At 37.1% G+C, this 24,011-nt stretch overlaps 2 protein-coding genes across 16 annotated transcripts; both read left to right on the top strand.

Moving 5' to 3' along the window:
* Positions 1-609: 609 nt before the first annotated feature.
* LOC135678109 (YTH domain-containing protein ECT1-like) lies at positions 610-6,141 on the top strand. Of its 4 annotated transcripts, none has more exons than XM_065190608.1 (9): positions 610-823; positions 1,513-1,589; positions 1,666-1,834; positions 2,565-2,641; positions 2,738-3,080; positions 3,168-3,238; positions 4,243-4,767; positions 4,924-5,136; positions 5,622-6,141. In XM_065190608.1, the coding sequence occupies exons 1-9, from the start codon at positions 790-792 to the stop codon at positions 5,856-5,858; spliced, it is 1,746 nt and encodes a 581-aa protein (XP_065046680.1). In that variant the 5' UTR covers positions 610-789; the 3' UTR covers positions 5,859-6,141. The 4 variants fall into 4 exon arrangements, with proteins under 4 accessions (XP_065046680.1, XP_065046616.1, XP_065046744.1 ...); XM_065190544.1 differs by having other exon boundaries at positions 2,738-3,089; XM_065190672.1 differs by having other exon boundaries at positions 2,565-2,582; positions 2,738-3,238.
* Positions 6,142-7,258: 1,117 nt separating this feature from the next.
* Positions 7,259-23,919, top strand: LOC103982196 (YTH domain-containing protein ECT3). 12 transcript variants are annotated; one of them, XM_009399058.3, is made up of 20 exons: positions 7,259-7,541; positions 7,997-8,145; positions 8,235-8,303; positions 8,385-8,490; positions 13,916-14,051; positions 14,121-14,466; positions 14,567-14,719; positions 14,894-15,118; positions 17,322-17,390; positions 18,304-18,420; positions 19,231-19,320; positions 19,548-19,589; positions 19,816-19,881; positions 20,677-20,766; positions 21,570-21,587; positions 21,684-21,763; positions 21,855-21,974; positions 22,062-22,466; positions 22,620-22,832; positions 23,424-23,919. In XM_009399058.3, the coding sequence occupies exons 9-20, from the start codon at positions 17,354-17,356 to the stop codon at positions 23,703-23,705; spliced, it is 1,560 nt and encodes a 519-aa protein (XP_009397333.2). In that variant the 5' UTR covers positions 7,259-7,541; positions 7,997-8,145; positions 8,235-8,303; positions 8,385-8,490; positions 13,916-14,051; positions 14,121-14,466; positions 14,567-14,719; positions 14,894-15,118; positions 17,322-17,353; the 3' UTR covers positions 23,706-23,919. The 12 variants fall into 12 exon arrangements, with proteins under 12 accessions (XP_009397333.2, XP_065047364.1, XP_065047230.1 ...); XM_065191292.1 differs by having other exon boundaries at positions 7,997-8,020; positions 8,410-8,490; positions 21,570-21,763; XM_065191158.1 differs by having other exon boundaries at positions 7,997-8,020; positions 21,570-21,763.
* Positions 23,920-24,011: the final 92 nt, after the last annotated feature.

Genomic DNA, 24,011 nt, shown 5'->3' with positions numbered 1-24,011 from the left:
ATTGGTCAGTTAACTCATCCAATCGATTACTTAGAGATTTCTTTCTGAGAGTCAATCTTAGATTGACCTACTCATTGTCCTATGCAAATTCTCTATATCTCTACGAATACTATAGTACCAAGTCAACCGTGGTCAAGTTGCCTGCCATGTTGGCTACTTCATCATCAAGTCGGTCGTCCTCCAAAGGAATGCTTTGTTAAGTTGGTCACCTGACTAATTTGCCACATTGACAAAGCCTCCTAAGTTAGATCTTTAGGCTAATTTGATCTCACTCCATTCCACCCCGCTGAGCCCAATAGGGAACATTCGAACAAAACCCCACAAAAGCAATATACAATTAATGGTGACATTTAATTATGACTCAGATTCCCTACTTTACACACCGATCGAACGCCACCTTACGTCACTCATGCGATGACTTCCTCCCCAAGTCTTACATCTCCTCTTCCAATGTTTCACACACACACACACACATACAATAATACAATATAAAATGACGATAATAATAATTGTAGAGGAAGAATACCAACAATACCCCTCTCTCTCTCTCTCTCTCTCTCTCTCCGGCCCTCTTGACTCTTCCCACTATAAATAGGCGTGACGGGCGGAGGCTGCACTCGCCGTTTCGTTGCGTTTCATTGCTCCTCTGCCAAGTCGCTTCTACGGTTCTCTACGGCGGCAGAGGGACTCCTTCGAACGCCTTCTCCCGACGATTGCAGAAGAGAAGGACTCGAAGAAGAGGGTTCTGTATTTGTTTGGGAGGCCAAGCGCTTCCAGATATCCGTTGGAATGGCGACGACTCAGCCAGCACCGAGCCTAATCGGTGCTTCCCACCTCCTCCTCATCTATCACCTTCTTGCCTAAGTTTTAACATTTTTTATTCGGAAGTATGTGATTTTTAGGGCTCTTTTTATGCTGAATTAGGAAAGATGTTATTTTTGTTGGGGTTCGATTCGAGTTCTTGCGGTTCGATAAGCAGTCTACGAGAGCATTAGCAGTCTGGTATTCGATATCTTCTTGAATATATTTGCCGCTTCTTATCTTTGCAATTTCACCTAATCATTTGCGAGATACAGTGCTCTGAGTACAATTTTGGCTGTATTTGTGATTAGCAAGTATTACTCCTTCTCACCTTTTACCCCCGCAGTATCCCCTTTCCGAAATCTATGATTCGCATGATTTATCATCTTCCTGAGACTTTCATACATGATGGCCTGATTCCAAAGGGGCAAAATTCTGAGGAGAGTTAATCGTGACAACTAGAAAAGACATATTCTTCTTTTCGTTACTAAGTTTAGCATGGCAAACTTTTCCTTGTGAGCTATATTGCTTGACCTCATGCTTGTTAAAAAATTGTTGACGCACCACCTGCGAAATATAGTGCTGGTGGATTACAAGTGTATACATCTAGATATTGGCATCTATACGTCAATGCATATGTTAGAGATGCATGCACACATTTTTTTGGTTTATTTACATACTAATGACCTTTTCCTTTGACCATTCGTTAAGATTCTAGGGAGCCGCTGGAACCTTCAATTATTGATGCTGAACAGAAACCTGTCAGCACGGAGAACTTGAATGAGCAGGTACTCACTCCAACTTGTCTTTCTCATGGTGCCGTCAGAATAATTCTTGGTGATGCTATTGTAAATGTTCTATCAGCCATCTTCAGCTGAAGTCGAGAAAAATGTTTCACCTGATTCAAGTGCCATTGATCATTCGAGAGATGCTCTGGGTCAGTTGGTTTCTCCAAATTCAGTCGGAGACCTCAGTGCTTCATTTCCTGCCTACATTATGTATAGCCCTCAGACACAAATGTACTATTATGGAGGTTTGTATGTATAAATATTTTCCTAGTAATGTGTTTCCACCAATTTTTGCAGAGCTTTTCCGTTTTTGTAAAATATGGTGAAACTAAAATGCCTGATTAGCATATCATTAGCTGATGTTTTGCATCGTTATGTTGGAGATTGGGAATTGAACATACTCCGCATCGTGCAAGGAATTTTGTTGTACTTTTCACCCTGCATTATGAGATACTATAAGTTCATGCATGTTATGATCACAAAGTGGCACAATGTAAATTTTAAAGTTTGTGGTCTGTATGATATCGATTTGATTCTGCATATGTGCACAGAATGGTATATCCTTCTCACAATTGGTCCGATTCCTAGAGAGAAGTGTAGTGTTGTTTTGTGTACGGGAAGCATGATCACAAATATAAATGTTGATACCATCATGATACATGTTGTACTATTACTATTCTGAGGATATTGCCCTAAACAAACTTGAAGGACCAGAAGAAATCCATGTAACTGAATTCATATAATTGGGTACATTGCTTTAGCGCTGCATCTACTTCATTGTTCTAGTCCTTTTCTCCTACTACCTAAGACCTCTCTCTCTCATGCTCCCTAAATATATGTTTATTCTTGTGCTACTATTTTTTGAAATAAAAAAATGAAGACACTATACGTCGTTTGCCTTGTTCTTCTTACCTGCTTAATGTCTTAGATTGTTGATTTTATTCTGAGATTGGGAAATCATTTTTTCCTTCATAGGGTATGAGAATCCAACAGGTGAGTTCGAAGAATACACTCATCACTTTAACACTGAAGGCATGGAAGTTGGATCAGCTGTATGTGTGGATGTGTGGATGTCTGCTATTCAGTTTCTTGTTTCAACATTTTACTTCTCCTCAGTTTTATAATATTCTACTATGTGGTTTCTGAAGGTTGCCTACAGTGAGAACCATCCACTGGCATACTATACTAAACATGGATGCAGTCCACATATACCTTATGGACCCTGTTATCCAGTTACAATGCCTCTTTATTCTAATGGTGGAGACGTTCTGTATTACGCCCCTCATCATTTCTCATTCCCGGGCATTCAATGCCAGCAGACAGCTCATCCTAGCATGCCACATCTATTGTCTTCAGCTCCAACATCACAAATTGATTTTACAGCACCAGTTGATCAAGAAGGAGCTCTTCTTGCTGATACTGCTAATTCAAAGAGCACTTGTTTTGGACCAAGACCTGGCTATCACTTATCATATGGCTCCTATGGTAGAGGTAGTCTTGGTGGGAATTTTGGTACTCATGGTTTCTATAATTTTCAAGAAGGGTTGGATGATTTTGATTCTGCTTGGTTTTGGTCAGATTGGAGGATTTTTCCAGATGGAACATTTTCTGTGTCACCTTTGCCATCATCAGCTGTCTCCATCAGACTGGTAAATGCTCTGAAGTCATTTGGGCAAAGCACCATACCTTTAACTCTGGGATTGATAATGTCGTATCCTCATTTTTCTTTTTGTCATATTACAAGCATCTAAACTGGTGTGAAATATGACCATTGATAAAATTTTCAAATTGATAGTCATATTTGTTGTAGGGTTAACTGCACTGGGAATAATTAACATATCATACAAACACATTGCACCAGTTACTGCTCTCTACTGGTCTTAACGCATTTTGATTTTGTGCACTAGAAAGGAAGATGACATATTAGAGAGATATCATGGTTTCTGAAGTGTTGGTTCATTGATTTTTTGCTATGATTTTGTGTTGCAACTTGTTATGATTCATTAATATGTGGTCAACAAGTTGCAAATGGTATTGTGAGGCCATGATCTAAAGTTTTGCAGATAAAACATCGAAAAATATTCATATTCATGGGGTGAAGCTAAGATTTTACATGAAGATTAGAACAAGCATCTTCCTGAGGTCTCTTCTGTGGCACAGATCTGCTTCCTATTTGATGTTCTTCCTCACTGAAAAATATTTGGCTAGATTCATTAGTTGCCAACTTCAACTAAAAACCTATTTTCATTCTTCTGGATGCCAAGGTCCTCGTAATACAATTTTTTTTACTATAGATTGTGGTCTCATTAACACAAGCTTTTATTCTGAAAGAGTAGCATGAAAGATGAATCTATTAGTGGTAACATATTCAAATAACATATACAACTAGCTTATTGGTTTCTTTGATTCCTTTCACTTGCTTTAGGATGGTTTTTGCTTTGGCAACTCATGCTAGATTTATACAAAATACTGATCAACAGTTTCATGTGATATATTTTGTGAGCATAATTTAATTTTTAAAAGATGCACCCACACCCACTGTGAATCTGAGTTAGTGCCTTTCCTCTGCGATTTGTTTTAGGAATTCTTTTTTAGGTAATTATAACTCATGACTTGTTTTTACCAGTGATTGATTCTATCTAATCACATTCAGGGACGACAAATACCATCGTATGGCTTTGGATCATTGGTCAACTCGTACAACAGATGGTACCACAATAGTGGCCTTCATCATGATAGTACTTTTGGAGTGTCCTATCCCAGGGTAGGGAGTAATGGCCGGAGCTTGATAGCTGCCGGCAAAATCACTAAGCAAGAAAGGGGAAATGCTCCATTTGGTCGTTCTAATGGCACTCTCGAGTTTCTCAGTGAGCAAAACCGAGGGCCACGGGCCGATGGATCAAAGAATCGAGCAAACCAACAGCTTTCAGTAAATGAGAGTGATGGTGTCAGTTGCTCTCGAGGAGTTGATCGTAAACTGTACAATACCCTGGACTTTGGTACAGACTACAAGGATGCCAGGTTTTTCATAATCAAATCTTACAGCGAGGACAATGTTCACAAGAGCATTAAATATGGTGTTTGGGCCAGCACATCCAATGGGAACAGAAAGTTAAATTCTGCTTATGTAGAAATGAGGGAGCAAGAACATTCCTACCCTATTTTCTTATTTTTCTCGGTAATCGTTATTTTTAAGCAAGCATGCTTTTAGAAGTTTTGGATATTTAAATATCTATGATGTTGGAAGGAACAATATATTTGGGTTCTACTGCTACTGTTATTAGTGGGGCATATTCTCATGGATTATCTATAAATCACTGCCAATCATGTGCAGGTGAATGCAAGTGGACATTTTTGTGGTGTGGCTGAGATGATTGGGCCTGTTGATTTTGAAAAAAGTGTGGATTATTGGAACGAGGACAAGTGGCCCGGTCAATGCCCAGTCAAGTGGCATATTGTGAAAGATGTTCCCAACACTATGTTTCGGCATATTATTCTTGAGAAAAATGACAATAAGCCTGTAACCAACAGCAGGGACACCCAGGAGGTAGCATGTCCTTATGACTACAATTTCTTCATCATCTGTCTTGTGGAAACTAATTTTTTCCTTGCCAAATAAGATGCTTCTTTAACCTATTAAATGGGCTAGGAAAAAAATATTGAATCTGATCTTTTATTACTTCAGTGAATGTTATATGCACGTTCATAATTATGTATTTATTTATTTTTTTATGAAAATGCTCAACAGTTTTCCTTTCATTTCTTTTGTTTTTGAATGTACACTCCTTTCCTGTCTTTCTTCGATGATCCTTATTTAATTTTGATCCAGTTTGTTTGGCTCATCATTTATTTCTTTATTTGTTTGCTCGAGTGACAACCTAAATTTAGTAATTTTATCCTTGCTCTCAATTACTATTGAAGTTGGTCTGCATTTGTTAATGTGATTTTGACATCCAAGGTTCTCGGAACTAGTATTCCCGAGCAGCTGATTCCGTCGGATGTTGATTTGTCATTCTGTTCAATAACCTGCAGGTTAAACTGGAGCAGGGTCTGGAGATGCTAGGCATTTTCAACAAGCATGAGTACGAGGAATCAATCCTTGACGACTTTGAGTTCTACGAGGAGCGGGAAACTGCCCTTAGACAAAGGAAGGCTTGTGAGCATCCGACCCGACCAACTCCATCAGCCAGATCTCAAATAGCTTTGCTCAGGCTGTCCGGTTTTGAAGAAGAAACATGCAATGTCGGAAAGCCAGGACAGTATTTCTGACAAAAAGGATGAAGATGAAGATCTATCGTTGGATCGTTGCATCACCTGTTGTTGGCAGGATGTAACTATGGTTTTGCTGGAGCAGTTGTGCAGTGTGGCAGTCTTTTAGTAATTTCAGGCTTTATCGACCTTAGGCCTCTGATTATTTGTCTCAACCCCAACTTTCTATGTTCTCGGTGCTTGCTTTAGTTTCCTGTATTCAGTCCTAAGCAGAACTACAGTTTTGTAGAAGATTCTGTGAAGTTTCTTGGTTGAGCCCTATATAAATCTCTGATCCCATCTACCTGCCTTCTGTGTCTATGTTATGGTTAAATCTCTGATCCCAAGCTGCCAACCTTCGGCATCATTTGGTACATCATGTTTTCTTGATCACCAACAGTAATCTGATTTCCTTTTTTTTATTCTCGAGGATTAATTTGCATGAAGTTTGTTCTTTTTTCTGAAGTTTGTTATTAAAAGAAGTCTTTGGTAGAGTTGTGGTGCTTGCAAAATCTTCCAACACAAATGTCCATAAGATATATGATAGAATTGTTGAGGAGAGGAGAGGTGGAAGAAGATCCAAATAAAAATTATAGATAATGATTTTGAGTATATTTAATTTAATTAAATATATAATTATTTTATGGATCTCATGCTACTATCTTATTCTCCTTATTCCTTTTGCTACCCATTTTTTTTTTCTCTTTATCTTTTTCTTGCTTTTGGGTGGACGACAATAACAAATATGATGAAATAAGAGATTGCGGGGAAGAAAAAAAATGAATAATACTGAAATTATAAATAATAAAAAAGGTATTATTATTTATAGCGTCTATTTACTATTTATAGTTTCATCTCTATTTTTTTATATATTTTTTAAAATAATTATTTTTATAAATAAACATAAATACCTTTCTTCATCTTTGGAGGTAATGTGAGGAGCATAGCTTGAGGGTGGTGATTGATGACTAGGGGTTAATGATCAACGACGAGAATAAGCCAAGGGGTGACAATTGATGAGGAGTGGGGGTGACGATCACCATTGGAGCAGAGGTGTAACCATCGATGATAAGAGAGTACGTAGGTGAATCACGAGGATGTGGGGATGGAAAAAAAAATATAATTAGTGGGATAATAAATAATAAAAAAATTATTATATTTAAGGAGATTATGATTAGTATAAAAAAAATCTAAAATGGTAAGCTCATAATAAAAAAAAATACTTTTATTATTTTTAAAGGAAATTTCAATAGCAAAATGAGGATACCGACGTCGTTGGTGGTGTTAAATCTTTCTTTAAACATTTGAAATTATTTTATCTTGCTTTTATCAGTGAGGTGTTTGTGCTCTGTCGTCGACAAAAGGTTTGCGTTGTAAGTTGATCGAAACGGATCGGGTTGCAGCGTGTTTGCAAGGGATCAAATCTACATTCACATAGACTCGTACGAACATCGACCTCAAATGGTTCGTTGAGAAAAGAGAAGAAGACGCACCGCGGGTGGGGAAGAAGACGCACTACGATGGTGCACGACCCCAAATGGTTCGTTGAGAAAAGAGAAGAAGACGCACTGCGATGAAGAAAAGAGAAGAAGACGCACTGCGATGGTGCACGAACCGCGCCAGGCGCTGAGGCTTCACGGCCCCGACGAGGTTAACTTCCTCGTCCACCTCTTCTGGCCTGAGCTCCACCAGCGTCGCCGCCATGTGAGCTCTCCTGCCCCCGTACTTCCCCTCCCAGTTTCCTGTTTCTTCCTGATTTCTTGTCCTTTTGCCTCTTTGGTTTCGGGTTGGGGCTTTGGGAGGGGTTTCCGCCAGGATTTCTGCTTTTTACGCTGAATTTTGTTTCTGGGATATAGTGAACCATCAGAAGATTTGTGGGTGTGGGGGTCGGGGTCGACGATCTTGGGATCGTTGCAAAACTTGATCATTGTGCTATCACAGTGGTCCGATAATAGAACTAGGTTTTGTGTGGTATTGGCGACGTTTTGGCAGCTGATTTCAGGTTCGACTGCGTGTTTGAATATTTCCATTTTTAGATCGTGGCGTTCTATATGAGACTTCGGAAAATTAGGGCAACTTAATTGAGATCGTTCTGTTGTAGATCTGATAAAAGATACCTTACTCAGCTTTACCGAGTTAATCCTGTGGTTTGTTTGCAGTGAAAGGTCATATGAAGCTGAGAGGTAACTTGCTGCATTGGTGGCATCCAATGCTTCAGCTCCTCTGTCTTTAAGTTGATCGTTTGATGTGCTTCTTGACTTTTAGCACTTGTCGACGGAGTTTGTCTCCCATTTCTTGAAATGAGATGGTATTGCTTGTTTTTTCTGGGCAAATGTTCTACTATCTTGGAGAGCTTAATGACTCACCGTCTTATGCCCTTCGTGCTGGACCCCTTAGGTATAAAATTCTACTACTAACTTGGAGAGCTTGATTGTCAGAAGATGGATTATGCTCATACCCTCTTAGGTATAAGATTGTGTTCACAGTGATTTGCATTTCTTTTCCAAGTTTTATCAGCTCTAATGTATATATTTGTATTTGTTTTAGCCAATGCACTAGATGAATATGCCAGCCTCACGTCTAAAGCAGTCAAAGTGAGGAGGAGTCAGATGGATCCTAGGTTGGAAGTTACAGTGGAAAGGATGCTAGACAAGTACGTAAGGATACTTTATTAATTTGAAAATCAATTATGTAGAGCTATACATTTTTCCCATAATTTCGCAAATATTTTAGATATTTATTGCAACAAATTAGCAACTACCTAACTCTATCTCCACATCAGATGTTCGTCCATTGGTTGCTCCATCTAAATAACTGATTGTGTCATCCTGTCCATCGCAGATCATTTCATTTTGCCACTCAAGCAAGCAATTCATGTCCAATTATATTAGTGAATTATGCTTTGTGATTGATATAGGGGACTCAATCCAATGAATGGTACTCAATCCATCATGGGCCCTTATCTCGTCACGTGGAGCACAACCACCGCGTCATGGACAACAAAATTTGCACAAGTCGTGTGGCACCCTTACAATAACCGTCCACAAAGGGTTAGTCTAAATTCGACCTTGCACAAGTCCCAAAGGACCTATACAAGAGAAAATTGATTAGTTTCAAAACTGAGGGGCGAACAAGTTTTGATGTCTCGAACAAAAGCCCAACACTCTGAGCAATTTAGCAAATAGTTTGACAACAAAGGAGAATAGGACTTTTGAACAGTAAAAAGATAGCCAGAAGCTTGGAAGTTCCAAACTGATCACCAACACTGTCCCAAAGCCCCATCCAACCCTATTCCATCGGGGTTCTAGGGATCCAACCATGTTCCATGGTGTTCTAGGGTGCCAAGATGATTGATGTTGTGTGTTACTCGACTGCCTCAAAGAAACCAGCATGTGGCATACGAAAACAGGGTTGTTTTGGCCCATTTTGACTTTGTTCATCAAGTGGTTATTGTGCAATCTTACAAACAATCTTAGCTTGCTAAAACTAAGGGAAAACACAAAAACCAAGCAAAACCTAAGGCCAAAGAGCTGTACAATAAATCAAATCGAAAAACAATAAACGTTTGTTGACAAAAGTGTTGCTGGTGTGTGGTGTCTATCTATGACAACATTGAGATCTTGCAACCTTACCAACACTAGCATATCCCGTTTCAACTTATTCCCATACATTATACTAATAGGATGAGTCAATCATTTTAAGCTAAATGGCTATAAACATAATAAAATAAACTACACTTTGTATATGATACAAAAGACTCAATTTAAAGATGGCTTCACATCGTGATAAGCCTATAGCTTCTCTTATGGAGAGCATTTTCGACTTGGATGAGTCACCTTAACCATATATCACCATGACAACGAAACTTACTAGAAAAACATATTTCAAAGTGAATAAAATTTATATCTTATATCAATGTTCTTAATCTCGTACCATACCGGTGTACCAAGCTTTGCTCGGTATGGTACGGTACGGTGTATCAAGCGGTATACCAGGGCGTACCGAGTGATACGACTTAGATAGGCATAAAATCCTTCGAAAATACCTGAAAAATAGAAAAAAAATTAGGATAGAGTTTTTAAGTTAGAAATAAATATACATTTAGCAAGACTAATGTAAATTAGGTAAGAATAGTGTTACATATTTTTTTTGAGTTTTGAGGAGTAGCCTAGTGCAAGGTTCACAATTTCGGTTCGTTTCGGATTGTCATTCCATTAATATTGAATTATCTATAGAAAAATTATTTGAATTGTTAGATTATTTTGTATACAATTTAACTTTTAAGATTCAAATGAATTAAGTAAACACATATGTAGATATATCTGATTTTATCACTAAAACAAACAACGGGTCTCCACGTGTGGTGGATGAGGTCCTCGATCCTATATATCTGTATATCAACATGATATGTTTGTCGGACCCAATCCTAAAATTGATCCCACGACATAATGTATTGATACACTATATGCCATCGGTGCATCAGTCCACAAATCATTGCTTTGTTGAGTTTAGGAGAGTGAAAATATGAGAAAAAATGAGTTTGAGGGAGTTTAAGAGAGTGTGAGAGTGAAATGGATTGAAATAGCGAGGAGGAATGGGTTTAAAAACCCCTAAGGAGGCACTGTTACCATTTGATAACGGTTGGTTTCGACTGTTACCACCTGGTATAGCCCTGTATCCCCCAATATAAGGCCAATTGCCTAATACCGCCCAGTAGCGAGCGGTCCGCGTGTCGATCTATTGGCGGACCGTTATGTACTACCTGTACTGGGCGGTACGTTATGGTATTGCAAACATTGTCTTATATTTGATCCAACTCTAAATAAACTTAATACTTTAACACTATAGTTGGATCCATGTTAAATAATGGAAGTAACTAACTCCAAAATAAGTTGTATCCATTGCTTGAGTGTGAAACCAAACCCACTAGACCACATATTGAGCTGGATTCAACTCTGTTCGATCACGGGTAGGGTTACAAAAACTAAAGTTCATACAATATCAACGAGGCTGGACGAGGTAACTCAAGTGACTTGCCTGGACACAAGAGATGACCCTTGCATGTGTTCATCGTAATCTAGCTTGTGTGTCGAAGATTAGCTTATGTGTCAAGGATTTGTGCTTGGACTAGCCTATCAACTTCGAGTGGCTTGAGCCTAAAATGACCTAGCCTACTCTAGATGCCTAAACTTGGATTAGCTTGTCTAATGCACTAAAAACCCATATTGAGGTTTATCTGGTTAGTATGCTTATTCAACCTAATACTACTTCAACCTATCTTGGGTAGGCTGCTGAAGCCTTCACATTGGCTCACACACTAAGTCCAAAGTAGGATGTGACCCAAAAATTTGCTGCTCAAGTGTCGACATCAGGTGTTAAGTGAGTCGATGATCCATCCTTAGACATATAACCAAATCTCCATTTAGCCTGGTGTGACTCGGGTGTTCCAGGGTGGAGAGACAATTGAGATTTTTACCATGAGGTTGTCAACTAGAAATCAAGCTGTGCCATGTGAAAACATAGCTGTTTTGAGCATTTTTCCCTACACGTGTCGCTCAACCTACAATGCTTATGTATTTTACAAAATATAAAACAAAAAATAGAGATGCTGCTTCGAGCAAAATAGGATTGCCAACTGCTGAACAACTTGTACAAGATGCTTAGGGGAAAGCAACTGAAAATATCGAAAGCCATCAACAAAATATGGGGTTCACATCACCTCTTTTTTCGAAGATGATGGGAGCAAACTACCTTAGATAGAAACGAACACCATTGGTAGCTACTATCTACAGAAAAAGAGAAATTGACATTTGGTTTCGCCCATTTTTTCAAAAGTTGAGAATACTAAGGTTACTTGACTTCGGTTGCCTTCTCGAGAGTTGTACTCTATGCATCAAGTTGATTATCAATTTTCACTTATGCTTTGCTCACACTTTCGGCATTTTTTTGGAACAGTAGAAGTTTTGCACTTCTTTTATATAATTGGTTATTGGACTTCACATTTTTTTTGCTATCGTACTTCTGGAATACAAGAAGTATCACCTTGGAAAAAGCAAAGTTTTGCCCTAATTGGAGCAATTTCTTAATAGATCTATCATCTATAGACCTCTACGGTTGTACAACCTTCTTCATATGCTATTTCATTCCTTTATCGGTCGCTATCGCTTTGACTCGAAGTCCCCTACTTTTGGTAATCTTGATAAGAACTTCGACATAGACTTTATGAAGTTGTTAGGCCATTGCCCATTTGTCTTATCATTGGTATGTGGAGTCTGTCACTGCAATTTGCATTCTCCAACGCTTTAGCCCCCTTTGCGATGAACACATTCTCCCTTCATGGGAGTAAGTTGCTACCCTAAAGTCCCACCTCTATGGTACCCACCTCTATGGTACCTGTATGGTCTAGTCATCAATGCCGATGCCAGAGGGCTGGTGTTCCCCTTTAGTTGATAGTTACTATTCTTTATGTGCTGAGCGGTGAGAACTGAGAAAATCATTTCATTTTAAGATTTGACAAGATGGCAATGGAATAATACAATCTTGGTTGGAGAACATTGATGACTAGACCATACAGGTTTCTCAAACTATTTCCCGACTGTTTATCAACATGCAGCATATGTTAGTGATCTTTTAGAGTAAAGCCTATTTTATGAGGGACTCAGAATTGTTATGGCAGAGTTTTGTGTTTTTTCGTACTTCTACTGGAATCTTATAGGGTTGAAAGGATCTTTTCTAGGAAATTAATATATTGTGTCAAACTTCTTTGCTTAATTTGTAGTTCAGGATATTTTCCTATTAAATTGCATTTAGATGTAGATTTGGCCATTTAATAAATAAACTGGAGATGTAAATGCTATGGTTGGAATGGGAAATGCAAAATGCTGATTTGTTTGAGTTGCCATAGTCTATGATGACGTAAAGCTTTGTAAATTGATCCGTCTTAGGCCAGACAGAGTTTGGTTAGACCTTATGTGATCAAATGAACTAATACTCAAATATCTTGTTGCTTATAAAAAATATTGAAATAGGTGTAACACTGATCCAATGGGCAAGGGTTGATAGAACTAAGGTCCCGGTAGTATCTTTTGTATACCTACCATGTTCACCATGGTCCAACTAAAATTGACGGTAAAAGGGGCAGTGTGTTTGATTCAAATAAAAAAACTGGCCCAATTACTTTCTTTAGCAACTCGCTAGATCAGTATGGTATCAAGATACCAAATGTATACTGACCTGTACGGCTGTACCACTTGAAATCACTGGAAAAATAATAAGAAAGCAGTATAGTGTACTATGCTATATGGTCGTGTTAGTTCATGGTCAGACTATGAAATATTGACTGATACATATCAATCCAACTTGTACTCTAAACCGAGTTCAAAGATTTTTTCATGAAATCCATAGTGGATAGGACATTTGTTAACTAAAATTACATAAATATGGATTTCTGCTTTATAATCAATTAGAGGAGATGAAAGGAGAAGAGAAAAACTTGAAAATATTTGTCCTCCTTATCATTCACAGGTGGGGATGAGTCTGTTAGATAACCTCGTAACACTATAATCGACCCTAGAGGGCCTAGGAAAGGAAATTGTGATCATTTTTTTAAGGAGGGTGGTGGTGGTGACATGTGGTGTGTTCATTGTGATTATGATAGTAGCGATGACAATGATACCTTGTGGTGGTGGCAGTGGTATTTGCAGTTTTGGTGGGTGTCTCAGTCGGAAAGGGTTTTATTGTGACTTCTTTTGTAAGGCATAAAACCATTTACTTCTGTCAGACCAGTTTGGCATGAAGTATGTTGAAATTCTTAGTGGAATCTCATAAGCTGCATTTCAGCTTGTGCATTCATGTGCATTTTGTTATAAATATATATGCTTATACAAACACTTGTGCGGACATAGATAAAACTAAAAGTCTAAAACTCTGTTTTGGATGTCATGATTGGTGTTGCCTGAACACAAAAACTTTGATGCATTGAATAATTAGTCTTCACATCTGGTTTAAGTTTGCATGATAATATAGTTGTCAAAGTAATCTGTGATGAATGACCTGTTCTTTTTATTTTGTTATTACAGGTTCTTCGCCTGGTTGTTAAAACATATCAAAGACTGCCTTCTTCTGATTATCTAAGCATTTGCCAATATCTCATGTTTTTTGACTAAACCCTAAACTGTTGCAACCATTTTTGAGAAGCTACTATCAGGGGGGAAGGTACTTAGCTTTGTCATTTTCTTTGAGCTTTTCGCCAATGCTGACAATAGCTTTGTTTTTTGTTTGTAGGGTGATGCACTTCTTGCATATCAGATTGCCTTTGTTCTTATGGAAAACAAAGATCAAGCCTTTCTATTAAATCTGATAGGCTTGAAATCCCAAGCTATAGATCATATGAACCATGATCAGGGATCTACTGCACCAACTTCAATGAAAGGGAATGCACTGCAGACAGTGAAGTTGCTGCGTTTAAGGATGTTCACATGACAGAAGAATCTCATACTGCCAATGGGATTGCACAAGATATCAATCAAATTGACGCCACATATAATGAGAGTTTTGCAAATATAAAAGGAATTTTGTCAGGAGAGACAACAATTCATTTGACTTCACAATTTTTATATAGTCACAATAGGTGAGTCAGAAGAGCTTTCATCATTCACAAGGCTTATGTGTACCCTTGTTGCTTAGCATTCATGCATGACATATTTGATACTACTGTCTTGCAATTTTAGGTTAGTCCTTTTGATTCTTAAGATGATAAAGCAATTGATGGAAATGTGAGATACTGTCTGCCATAGTGCAACAATATGCGCCAATGCAATAACATGCTGGAATATCTGTTGATACCTCTTTTTGGATAAAATCTGATATGAATACAATTTAAGGTATGCCAATGAAGTTTTCATTCTTCTGTGTGATCTATATTTACTGATACAATTTTATTGTTTCTTACAAAACCAGTGTGATTGTAAATCATTGTTGGCCAGTTACTTTTCCTTTTTTTTTGTGCATATTGCTTTATGCTTTCAACTCTCCCAATTCTTTTTGTTACTCCACAGGAATGGCTTAGTAGGGTGACAAACTGGGCTAAGTTCAGTGCTACCACCGGACTAGGAGTCATCGACAGAGGCCATCTGCAGCCAGGCAGGCCTTTGAGGGCACCTACCCATGTGCCCACCTTAAAGTGGTTCTGTTGGCGATAGCAATCCTTACTTGGAAGCTGATGGCCTTTATGCTCTAGCCAACCATGGAGAAGGCATCAACCAAATGATTCGTGAAAGCTGGTGGGAATACTAATGCTTAGCTGCTCTTTCTATTTTGATAAAACTTTGCGAAGGAGAAGGGAACTAGAATTTTAGGTTGGGAATCATGTCTTCTTGAAGATATCTTTGACAAAAGGTGTTATGAGAGGGCAGAATGGTAATTTAGTCCTAGAAATATAGGTCCTCTTGGAATCTTACAAATGTTTGGATTAGTGGCTTATAGAGTGGCCTTGCCCCAACACTTTCAATGGATGGTTTCGAAGTATATTGTAGATCCATTAAATGTCCTCTCACGCTAAACAGTCGTAAGAAGATGTCGCCTTTTTGGAACAATCAATGGTGATTTTGGAAAGAAAGGAGTGTGTTGTATGAAATAAAGTAAATACCTTTAGTGAAAGTATACTAAAACAACATACAGAGAATGAAGACACTTGTTAAAGAGAAGAGGATGTTGAAAAAGTATCCAAATCTTTTTTGTTAAGGTAAATTGAATTAGATGATCAAATTCCAAAGTGTGGGGATGTAATTGCCTTAATTTTTTTTTCTAAATTAAAAAATAAAAATGGTACCCACTTTAGAATTATCATTTATTTCCTAACATTTCATATCCTTATAAGGAACATGTTTCAACATTTAATATCTATTTTCTACTTTTAAATACCCTAATAAAGGAAAATATATTTGATTTTTATTTTAAAATAAAAGAAATTGGTATGGAAATAAACCTCCTCGTATCAAGGGAGATCCTCTCTCATATCCTATATAAACCTAAGCAGGCTCCTCCCTTTTCACCATAACATTAGCTGAAGAGGAGCTCGATTGCGAGGGAGGTTAGGTGGACGTCATAACTCTTTAAATGGTTGTTGGTTCTTCAGTTTTTTTTGTTTGAAGTTTTCGAATAATCAATGTTATAGTTGTTTAACATTTTATAAAATTATGATGTTTATTAATTTTAGAATAGAAATAGTCCATTAAATCCATGTTTATTAAGATGATTGTTGTATCGCCTGAAACGATATGAAATTGGCTCTACGTACACGTCCGATGACTGATTGAGATGCAAAACAACCAACTCGTTTCGGTCGATACACAAGAAATGTGGGGCGTAATGGTTGGTTCACCTCACATTTCATTTGATACAATCGAAATCCGATCATTAACGGTCGGAACCGGTTGGTGAGGGTTATATTTCGATCGTACTGTGCTGAATTTGATTCACACTGGCTCCCAACGATCAAATTGATCATTGGGGGTTGTTTTAGGCTTATAAAAAGCCCTTCCTTTCCCTTCTTTCGCTCACTCTCATTCTCACTCTTTCATACTCTCGTTAGGTTTGTTTAATCTCCTTAATCGATAGTTATCTGAAAAAAAGAGGCATTGGGACTTGAGATCTAGTGGAATTTGTCTATCATTGATGGTATTTAGCTTCTCTCTATGTTTTGTTTATCATTTCATGTCATTAATATCAATAATATTGACAAATCTTGATTCATTAGAGATTAATGATTAATTAAGACCTATTTAGAGGTATTTAAGAAAATTTAGTTTAGATTGACAGTAGTAACTCTCTTTGACGGAGGATCATGCAATAAAGTTTGTTGTTGATGTATTCTGAAAGATAAGAATTTTAATTTTTTATCCTTACAGCCTATAATTCTTATTCATTTATGGCTTAGATATACTTTAATTTTATTTTAATTTAGTTTATATGTGAAAAAATTAGGACTAAAATCCTGAAATAGTTTTTTTTTTTTTTAAATTTTGGCTGATTTTTCAGTCATTTTGTTAGGTTATGTGTACAGACTAATGTACCAACATGGTACACTGGTAGCCACCACTATATATGTCTGGTGGATCGATACTAGTCAGCAGTACAAGACAATGGTTCATGCATATATCTAGATTCTAGTGTTGCTAATGTTAATTTAATTAGTTTGAAATTTTATATCGTGATGTAGAAAAAATGTACATACCTTAGTTGTTGCCTATGTCTTCAAACAATATTTGATTATGTTACATGATAAATTATATTATTTGTTGATGTTAATTTAATTGTTTTAAGATTTTATATCACGATGTAAGGATTAGGAAATCATGTTTGATGATTTTCTTGTCTTCAAACTATATGTAATAATGTTCATTTCTTCATTGGATTATCTTGACAAGAAAAAGTATGAATTTTTTATATAAAAAAATCAGATGTAGATGGTTTCTCCTAATGCAGTTGGAGACGTTGGTGCTTCTTTTCCCACCAGCATGTATAACTCTCAAGCACAACCAGACTATTATGGAGGTTAGTATGTATTTCAAGATTTTTCTAACAAAAACATGTTTCATGAGTAACATATTTCGGCCAAGGTTTGCAGAGCTTTCTTCTTTTTGTAAAACATCGTCAAACTAAAATGCCTGATTAGGATAATCATTAGCTGACTTTTGTGTCTTTCTGTTGGAGACTATGAGTTGAACACACTCCACATTGTGCACTGAAATTTTGCTTTTTAAATCTAAATTTTGTCCATTGTTGTTTCGTTCTACTTTTTACCCTACATAAAGGGATAGTATAAGTGCAACTATTGAGAAGATATGTTTGTCTTGAGGACCTAGTTGTGTTAAATATTTGAAGAGAGCATATAGAAAACTTTCATGCATGTTATGATCACAAAGTGGCACATGTACATTTTGCATTTGTAGTCTCTACTCTAGACTGATTTGATTTTGTATATGTGCGCCTAATGTATATTCTTCTCACTGTTGGTCCTATGCCCTGAGAGAAGTATTGTGTTATGTACGTCATGCATAATTGCAAATGTAAGCACCAATACCATCATAAATACATGTTGTAGCATCACTATTATGAGGATATTGCCCTAGACAAGCCTGAAGGACACAAAGAAATGAATGTAACTGAATTCGTATAGGTGGAAACATTGCTTTATCACTCTGTCTACTTTATTGTTCTTGTCCTTATTGTCCTACTACCTAAGACGTATCTCTCTTTCTCTCTCTCTCTCGTGCTCCTTAAATACATATGCATGTTATTGTGCTACTATTTATCTAATCTAAAATGAAAACACAATAACTAATCAAGAGGATAAGCAGTATCATCTTTTTCTATTATGTCATTTCCCTTAATTCTTTTTATCTAATTAATGTCATTGGTTGTTGATTTTGACTCTAAGATTGGAAATTCATTTCTTTCCTCATAGGATATGAGAACTACACTCAACAAATTGACACTGAAGTTGCCAATGTAGTTGGAGACGTGGGTGCTTCTTTTCCCACTAGCATGTATAACCCACAGGCACAAACATACTATTATGGAGGTTAGTATGTCTTTCAAGATTTTCCTAACAAAAACATGTTACATGAGAGCTTTCTTCTTTTTTGAAAACATCGTCAAACTAAAATGCCTGATTAGGATAGTCATTAGCTGATTATTTGGATCCTTATGTTGGAGACTGTTAGTTGAACATACTCCATATTGTGTACTGAACTGTTTTGCTTTTGAAATCTAAATTTTGTTTGTTGATGTTTCGTTGTACTTTTTATCCTGCATAAAGGGATGGTATAACTGCTACTCTTGAGAAGATGTGTTTGTCTTGCGGACCTTAGTCTATAGTGCTATATCTTTATAGGGAGCATATAAAAAACTTTCCTGCATGTTCAAACTTGCACAATGTACATTTTAAATTTGTAGTCTGTATGACACTGATTTGATTCTGCATATTGTGCATTTAATGTTATATCCTTCTGACAATTGGTCCTATGCCAAGAGAGAAGTATTGTGTAATATATGATTGTATGTGGCACATAGTCACAAATATAAACACCGATGCCACCATCAAACATGTTGTAGCATCCTATTATGAGGATATTGCCCTAAACAAGCCTGAAGAACATGAAGAAAAGCATATAACTGAATTGGAATATTGCTTTATCACTCCGTCTACTTTATTGTTCTTCTCCTTATTTTTCTACCACCTAAGACCTACCTCTCTCTGCTGCTCCTTTACTACATATGCATGTTATTGCACTACTATTTTTCTAATATAAAATGAAAACACAATAACTAATAATTAAGCAATATTATCCTTTTCTATTATTTCATTTCTCTTGTTCTTCTTGCAATGAAGGCCCTGAAGGTGCTGATGCAGTTGGAAATGTGGGTGCTTCATTTCCCGCCAACATGTATAACCCTCAGGCACAACCGTACCATTATGGAGGTTAGTATATATTTCAAGATTTTCCTAACAAAAACATGTTACATGCAAGCTTTCTTCTTTTTGGAAAACATGGTCAAACTACAATGCCTTATTAGGATAATCATTAGCTGATTACTTGTATCTTTATGTTGGAGACTGTGAGTTGAACATACTCTACATTGTGCATTTTTTCTTTTTAAAGCTAAATTTTGTTTGTTGATTTTGTTTGTTGTACTTTTTACCCTCAGGCACATACTATAACCCTCAGGCACAACCACACTATCATGGAGGTTAGTATGTATTTCAAGATTTTCCTAACAAAAACATGTTACACGAGATCTTTCTTTTTTTTTGGAAAACATCGTCTAACTACAATGCCTTAATTAGGATAATCATTAGCTGATTACATTTATCTTTATGTTGGAGACTGTGAGTTGAACATACTCCACATTCTGCATTGAACTTTTTATATCTAAATTTTGTTCGTTGATATGTCATTGTACTTTTTACCCTTAGGCACATACAATAACCTTCATGCGCAACCATACTATGACGCTCAGGCACAACCGTACTATTATGGAGGTTAGTATGTATTTCAAGATTTTCTTAACAAAAACATGTTACATGAGAGCTTTCTTCATTTTGGAAAACATCGTCAAACTACGATGCCTGATTAAGATAATCATTAGCTGATTACCTGTATCTTTATGTTGGATACTGTGAGTTGAACATACTCCATATTGTGCATTGAACTCATGCTTTTTAAATCTAAATTTTGTTCATTGATGTTTCGTGGTACTTTTTACCCTGCAAAATGGAATGATACAAGTGCAACTCTTGAGAAGATGCGTTTGTCTTGAGGACCTTAGTCTATAGTGTTAAGTCTTTGTAGAAAGCATATAAAAAACTATTCTGCATGTTTGAAGTGGCACAAAGTATATTTTAAATATGTTGTTTGTATGACACTGATTTGATTCTGCATATATGCACATAATGTTATATTTTTCTATCAGTTGGTCCTATGCCTAGAGAGAAGTATTGTGTTATGTATGTGAACCATAATCACAAATATAAACACCAATACCATCATCATACATGTTGTAGCATCACTATTCTGAGGATTTTGTCCTAAACAAACCTGAAGGACACAGAAAAACATCTAACTGAATTGGAATATTGCTTTATCACTACGTTTACTTTATTGTTCTCCTTATTTTCCTACTACCTAAGACCTATCTCTCTCTTTTTCTTGCTCCCTGAATGCATGTGCATGTTATTGCACTACTATTTTTCTAATCTAAAATGAAAACACAATAATTAATAATTAGGCTATGCCATTTTTACTATTATTTCATTTCTCTTCTTCTTGGAATGAAGGCACTGAAGGTGCTGATGCAGTTGGAAACGTGGGTGCTTCTTTTCCTGCCAACATGGATAACTCTCAGGCACAATCGTTCTATTATGGAGGTATGTATTTTAATATTTTCCTAACAAAAACTTGTTCCATGAGTAACATATTTCAGCTGAGGTTTGCGGAGCTTTCTTCTTTTTGTAAAACATAGTCAAACTAAAATGCCTGATTAGCATAATCATTAGATGATTATTTGTTTCTTTATGTTGGAGACTACAAGTTGAACATACTCCACATTGTGCACTGAACTTTTTCTTTTTAAATCTAAATTCTGTTAGTTGATGTTTCGTTGTACTTTTTAGTTTTTACCCTACATAATGCGATGGTATATGCGCACCTCTTGAGAAGATGTGCTTGTCTTGAGAACCTTAGTCTATAGTGTTAAATCTTTGTAGGGAGAAGTATTGTGTTATGTGTGTGACACATAATCACAAATATGAACACCGATACCATCATATTACATGTTTTAGCATCACTATTCTGAGGATATTGCCCTAAACAAACCTGAAGGACACAAAGAAAAGCATGGAACTGAATTCATATAGTTTGGAACATTGCTTTATAATTGCTTCTACTTTATTGTTCTTGTCCTTTTAGTCCTACTACCAAAGATCTCTCTCTCTCTCTCTCTCTCGCTCTCTCTCTCTCGCTCTCTCTCTCTCTTTCTTCCTTCCCAAATAGATATGCATGCTTTTGTACTACTATTTTTCTAATTTAAAATGAAAACACAATAATTAGTCAAGAGGATAAACAGTATCGACTATTTTATTATGTCAGTTTCCTTGTTGTGCTTTACTATTTAATATCATAGTTTGTTGATTTTGATTCTGAGATTGGGTAATTATATCTTCCTCCGTAGGATATGGGAATCCATCAGGTACGTTTGTAACATACACTCAACATGTTGGCATTGAAGGTGCCAATGCAGTCGGAAATGTGAGTGGAACTGACACTCAACACGTTGGCATTGAAGGTGCCATTGCAGTTGGAAACGTGGGTGCTTCGTATCCGATCAGCATGTATAACCCTCAGGCACAAATGTCTGGATCCGCTGTATGTGTGAATATCTGCTATTCAGTTTCCTGTTTGAATGTTTTACTTCTCCGTTTCAGTTTTATAGTATTCAACTACTTGGTTTTTTAAGGCTGCCTACAGTGAGGAACGCCCACTGATATTCAACGCTGGAAATGGGTATGGTCCATATATGCCTAATGGACCCTATTATCCCAGTGCAATGCCTGCTTATGTTGGTGGAAATGTTCAGGTTTACTCCTCACTATCACCTCTCATTCTCAGGCCATCAGTTTTTTCCCCTCGTCATTGTTAAACATCACCAGCTGCTTCTGCACAGGGAGTGTCCTATCCCAGCACAGGGAACAACAACACAATTCGAGAAAGGGGAAATGCTTCATTCGGTCGTTCTAATGGCACTCGTGGGTTTCTTAGGAGGCAAAGCCGACGGCCATGGACCAACAGATCAAATAATCGAGCGATCCAACAGCATTCAGTAGCTGAGAGTGGTAGTGCCAACTGCTCCCTAGGGGTTGATCGTAAATTATACAATAGCCCGGAGTTTGTTACGGAGTACAATGATGGCAAAATTTTCATAATAAAATCTTACAGTGAGGCCAATGTTCATAAGAGCATCAAATATGGTGTTTGGTCCAGCACATCTGCTGGGAACAAAAAGTTAAATTCTGCTTATATAGAAGCACAAGAGAAAGGACATTCCTCCCCCATTTTCTTATTTTTCTCGGTAACTCATTATTTTTAAGCATGCTTTTAAAAGTTTTGGGTATTGAATTATACAATGTTGGAAGTTTAACACTGTTTTTGTGTTTTATTGTTACTCTTCTTACTGGGGCATATTCACATAGATTTTCTATAAATTGCTGACAATCATGTGCAGGTGAATGCAAGTGGACGTTTTTGTGGTGTAGCTGAGATGATTGGGCCTGTTGATTTTGAAAAGAGTGTGGATTATTGGAACAAGGACAAATGGACTGGTCAATTCCCAGTCAAGTGGCATATTGTGAAAGATGTTCCCAGTTTTAGGTTTCGTCATATTATTCTCGAGAACAATGATAACAAGCCTGTAACCAACAGCAGGGACACCCAGGAGGTATATCATGACTACTCGCCTCTCATCATCGATCTTATCGAAACTAATATTTTCCTTGCCAAACTAAGATGCCTTCTTAACTTGTTAAGAGGGGCTAAGACAAAAAGTAGTTTATGTGATCTATTATTACTTCAGTGAATGGTCTATATGCATGTTCATAGATGTGTGTTTCAAATTTCTCCATGAAGACACACTTGGATGCTTTCTTTTCGTCTTTTCTTTATTATTGCACTGCATGTACTCGCCTTTGCTTGCTTTCTTGGATTTTTTTTCCTTCTACAACTTTCATCCAGTTTGTTTGTCTTATCATTTAATTCTTTATTTGTTTGCTTGGGACCAACCCAAATTTAGCAACTTTATTCTTTATTCTGGAGATAAAATTTCCAACTATAATTTCAACTGTTTTATTCAGCATTACTTTCTATATAATCCTTGCTCTCAATCACTTGTGAAGCATTAATTCCACTGGATGCGGTTGATCTGCTTTTGTTAACGTAGTTTATTGATCATCCAAGAGTTATTGCAACTAGTATACTCGAGCATATGACTTACCTGGGACGTTGATTTGTCATTCTGTGCAATAACCTGCAGGTGAAGTTGGAGCAGGGTTTGGAGATGCTAAGCATTTTCAAAACGCACGAGTACAAGGAATCAATCCTTGATGCTTTTGAGTTCTACGACAAGCGGGAGGCTGCCTTAAGGCGAAGGAAGGCTCGCCAGCAGGAGACGCGGACCACCACCCGAAACAAGATCTCGAAGCGCTTTGTTCAGGTTGTCAAGTTCAAAGGAGAAACAAGTAATGTAGGCATATCAACAGATAAAACTAGCAGCAGCAACGGCGTTGGTTCATCACCAACGCCTAAAGATGTCTGAAAGCCAGCCATGGTATCTGTGATAAAAAGTAGCTAGCAATGTCTTCCAGTAGTGTAGCATCTTCCTCCATATTACTCACTAGATCTGGAATCTGTGACGAGGATGAAGATGAACAAGAGTCTTTTTGTTCCAATTTTCCTGCCTCACCTCTTCATTTGGTATATTGATCAAACACATGTTATCAATAAAGTGCTCTGTTATCTTTGTTCACCAACAGCCATCTTTTATTTGTTTTGTTTTCCCTTTGCTCGATGAAATTGCATCACATCATCTTTCAGATCCATCAACCTGGATGCCTGTCTTTGA

Source organism: Musa acuminata, chromosome BXJ1-1 (genome assembly GCF_036884655.1).
Source record: "Musa acuminata AAA Group cultivar baxijiao chromosome BXJ1-1, Cavendish_Baxijiao_AAA, whole genome shotgun sequence".
In the NCBI taxonomy this organism is placed as follows: Eukaryota; Viridiplantae; Streptophyta; class Magnoliopsida; order Zingiberales; family Musaceae; genus Musa; species Musa acuminata.
Note: the sequence above shows the minus strand (reverse complement) of the source record. Positions and strands in the feature narration are given on the sequence as shown.

What these genes read in the sequence shown, in the direction of transcription:
- LOC135678109 (XM_065190726.1), top strand. Translation starts at nt 790, where the DNA reads ATGGCGACGACTCAGCCAGCACCGAGCCTAATCG. An exon ending in CGGAGAACTTGAATGAGCAG is followed by an intron (nt 1,590 to 1,665) that starts GTACTCACTCCA and finishes ATGTTCTATCAG; the next exon opens with CCATCTTCAGCTGAAGTCGA. An exon ending in ACAAATGTACTATTATGGAG is followed by an intron (nt 1,835 to 2,564) that starts GTTTGTATGTAT and finishes TTTCCTTCATAG; the next exon opens with GGTATGAGAATCCAACAGGT.
- LOC103982196 (XM_065191477.1), top strand. Translation starts at nt 17,354, where the DNA reads ATGTATAACTCTCAAGCACAACCAGACTATTATGGAG. An exon ending in ACAACCGTACTATTATGGAG is followed by an intron (nt 19,882 to 20,676) that starts GTTAGTATGTAT and finishes CTTGGAATGAAG; the next exon opens with GCACTGAAGGTGCTGATGCA. An exon ending in CCATTTTCTTATTTTTCTCG is followed by an intron (nt 22,467 to 22,619) that starts GTAACTCATTAT and finishes AATCATGTGCAG; the next exon opens with GTGAATGCAAGTGGACGTTT.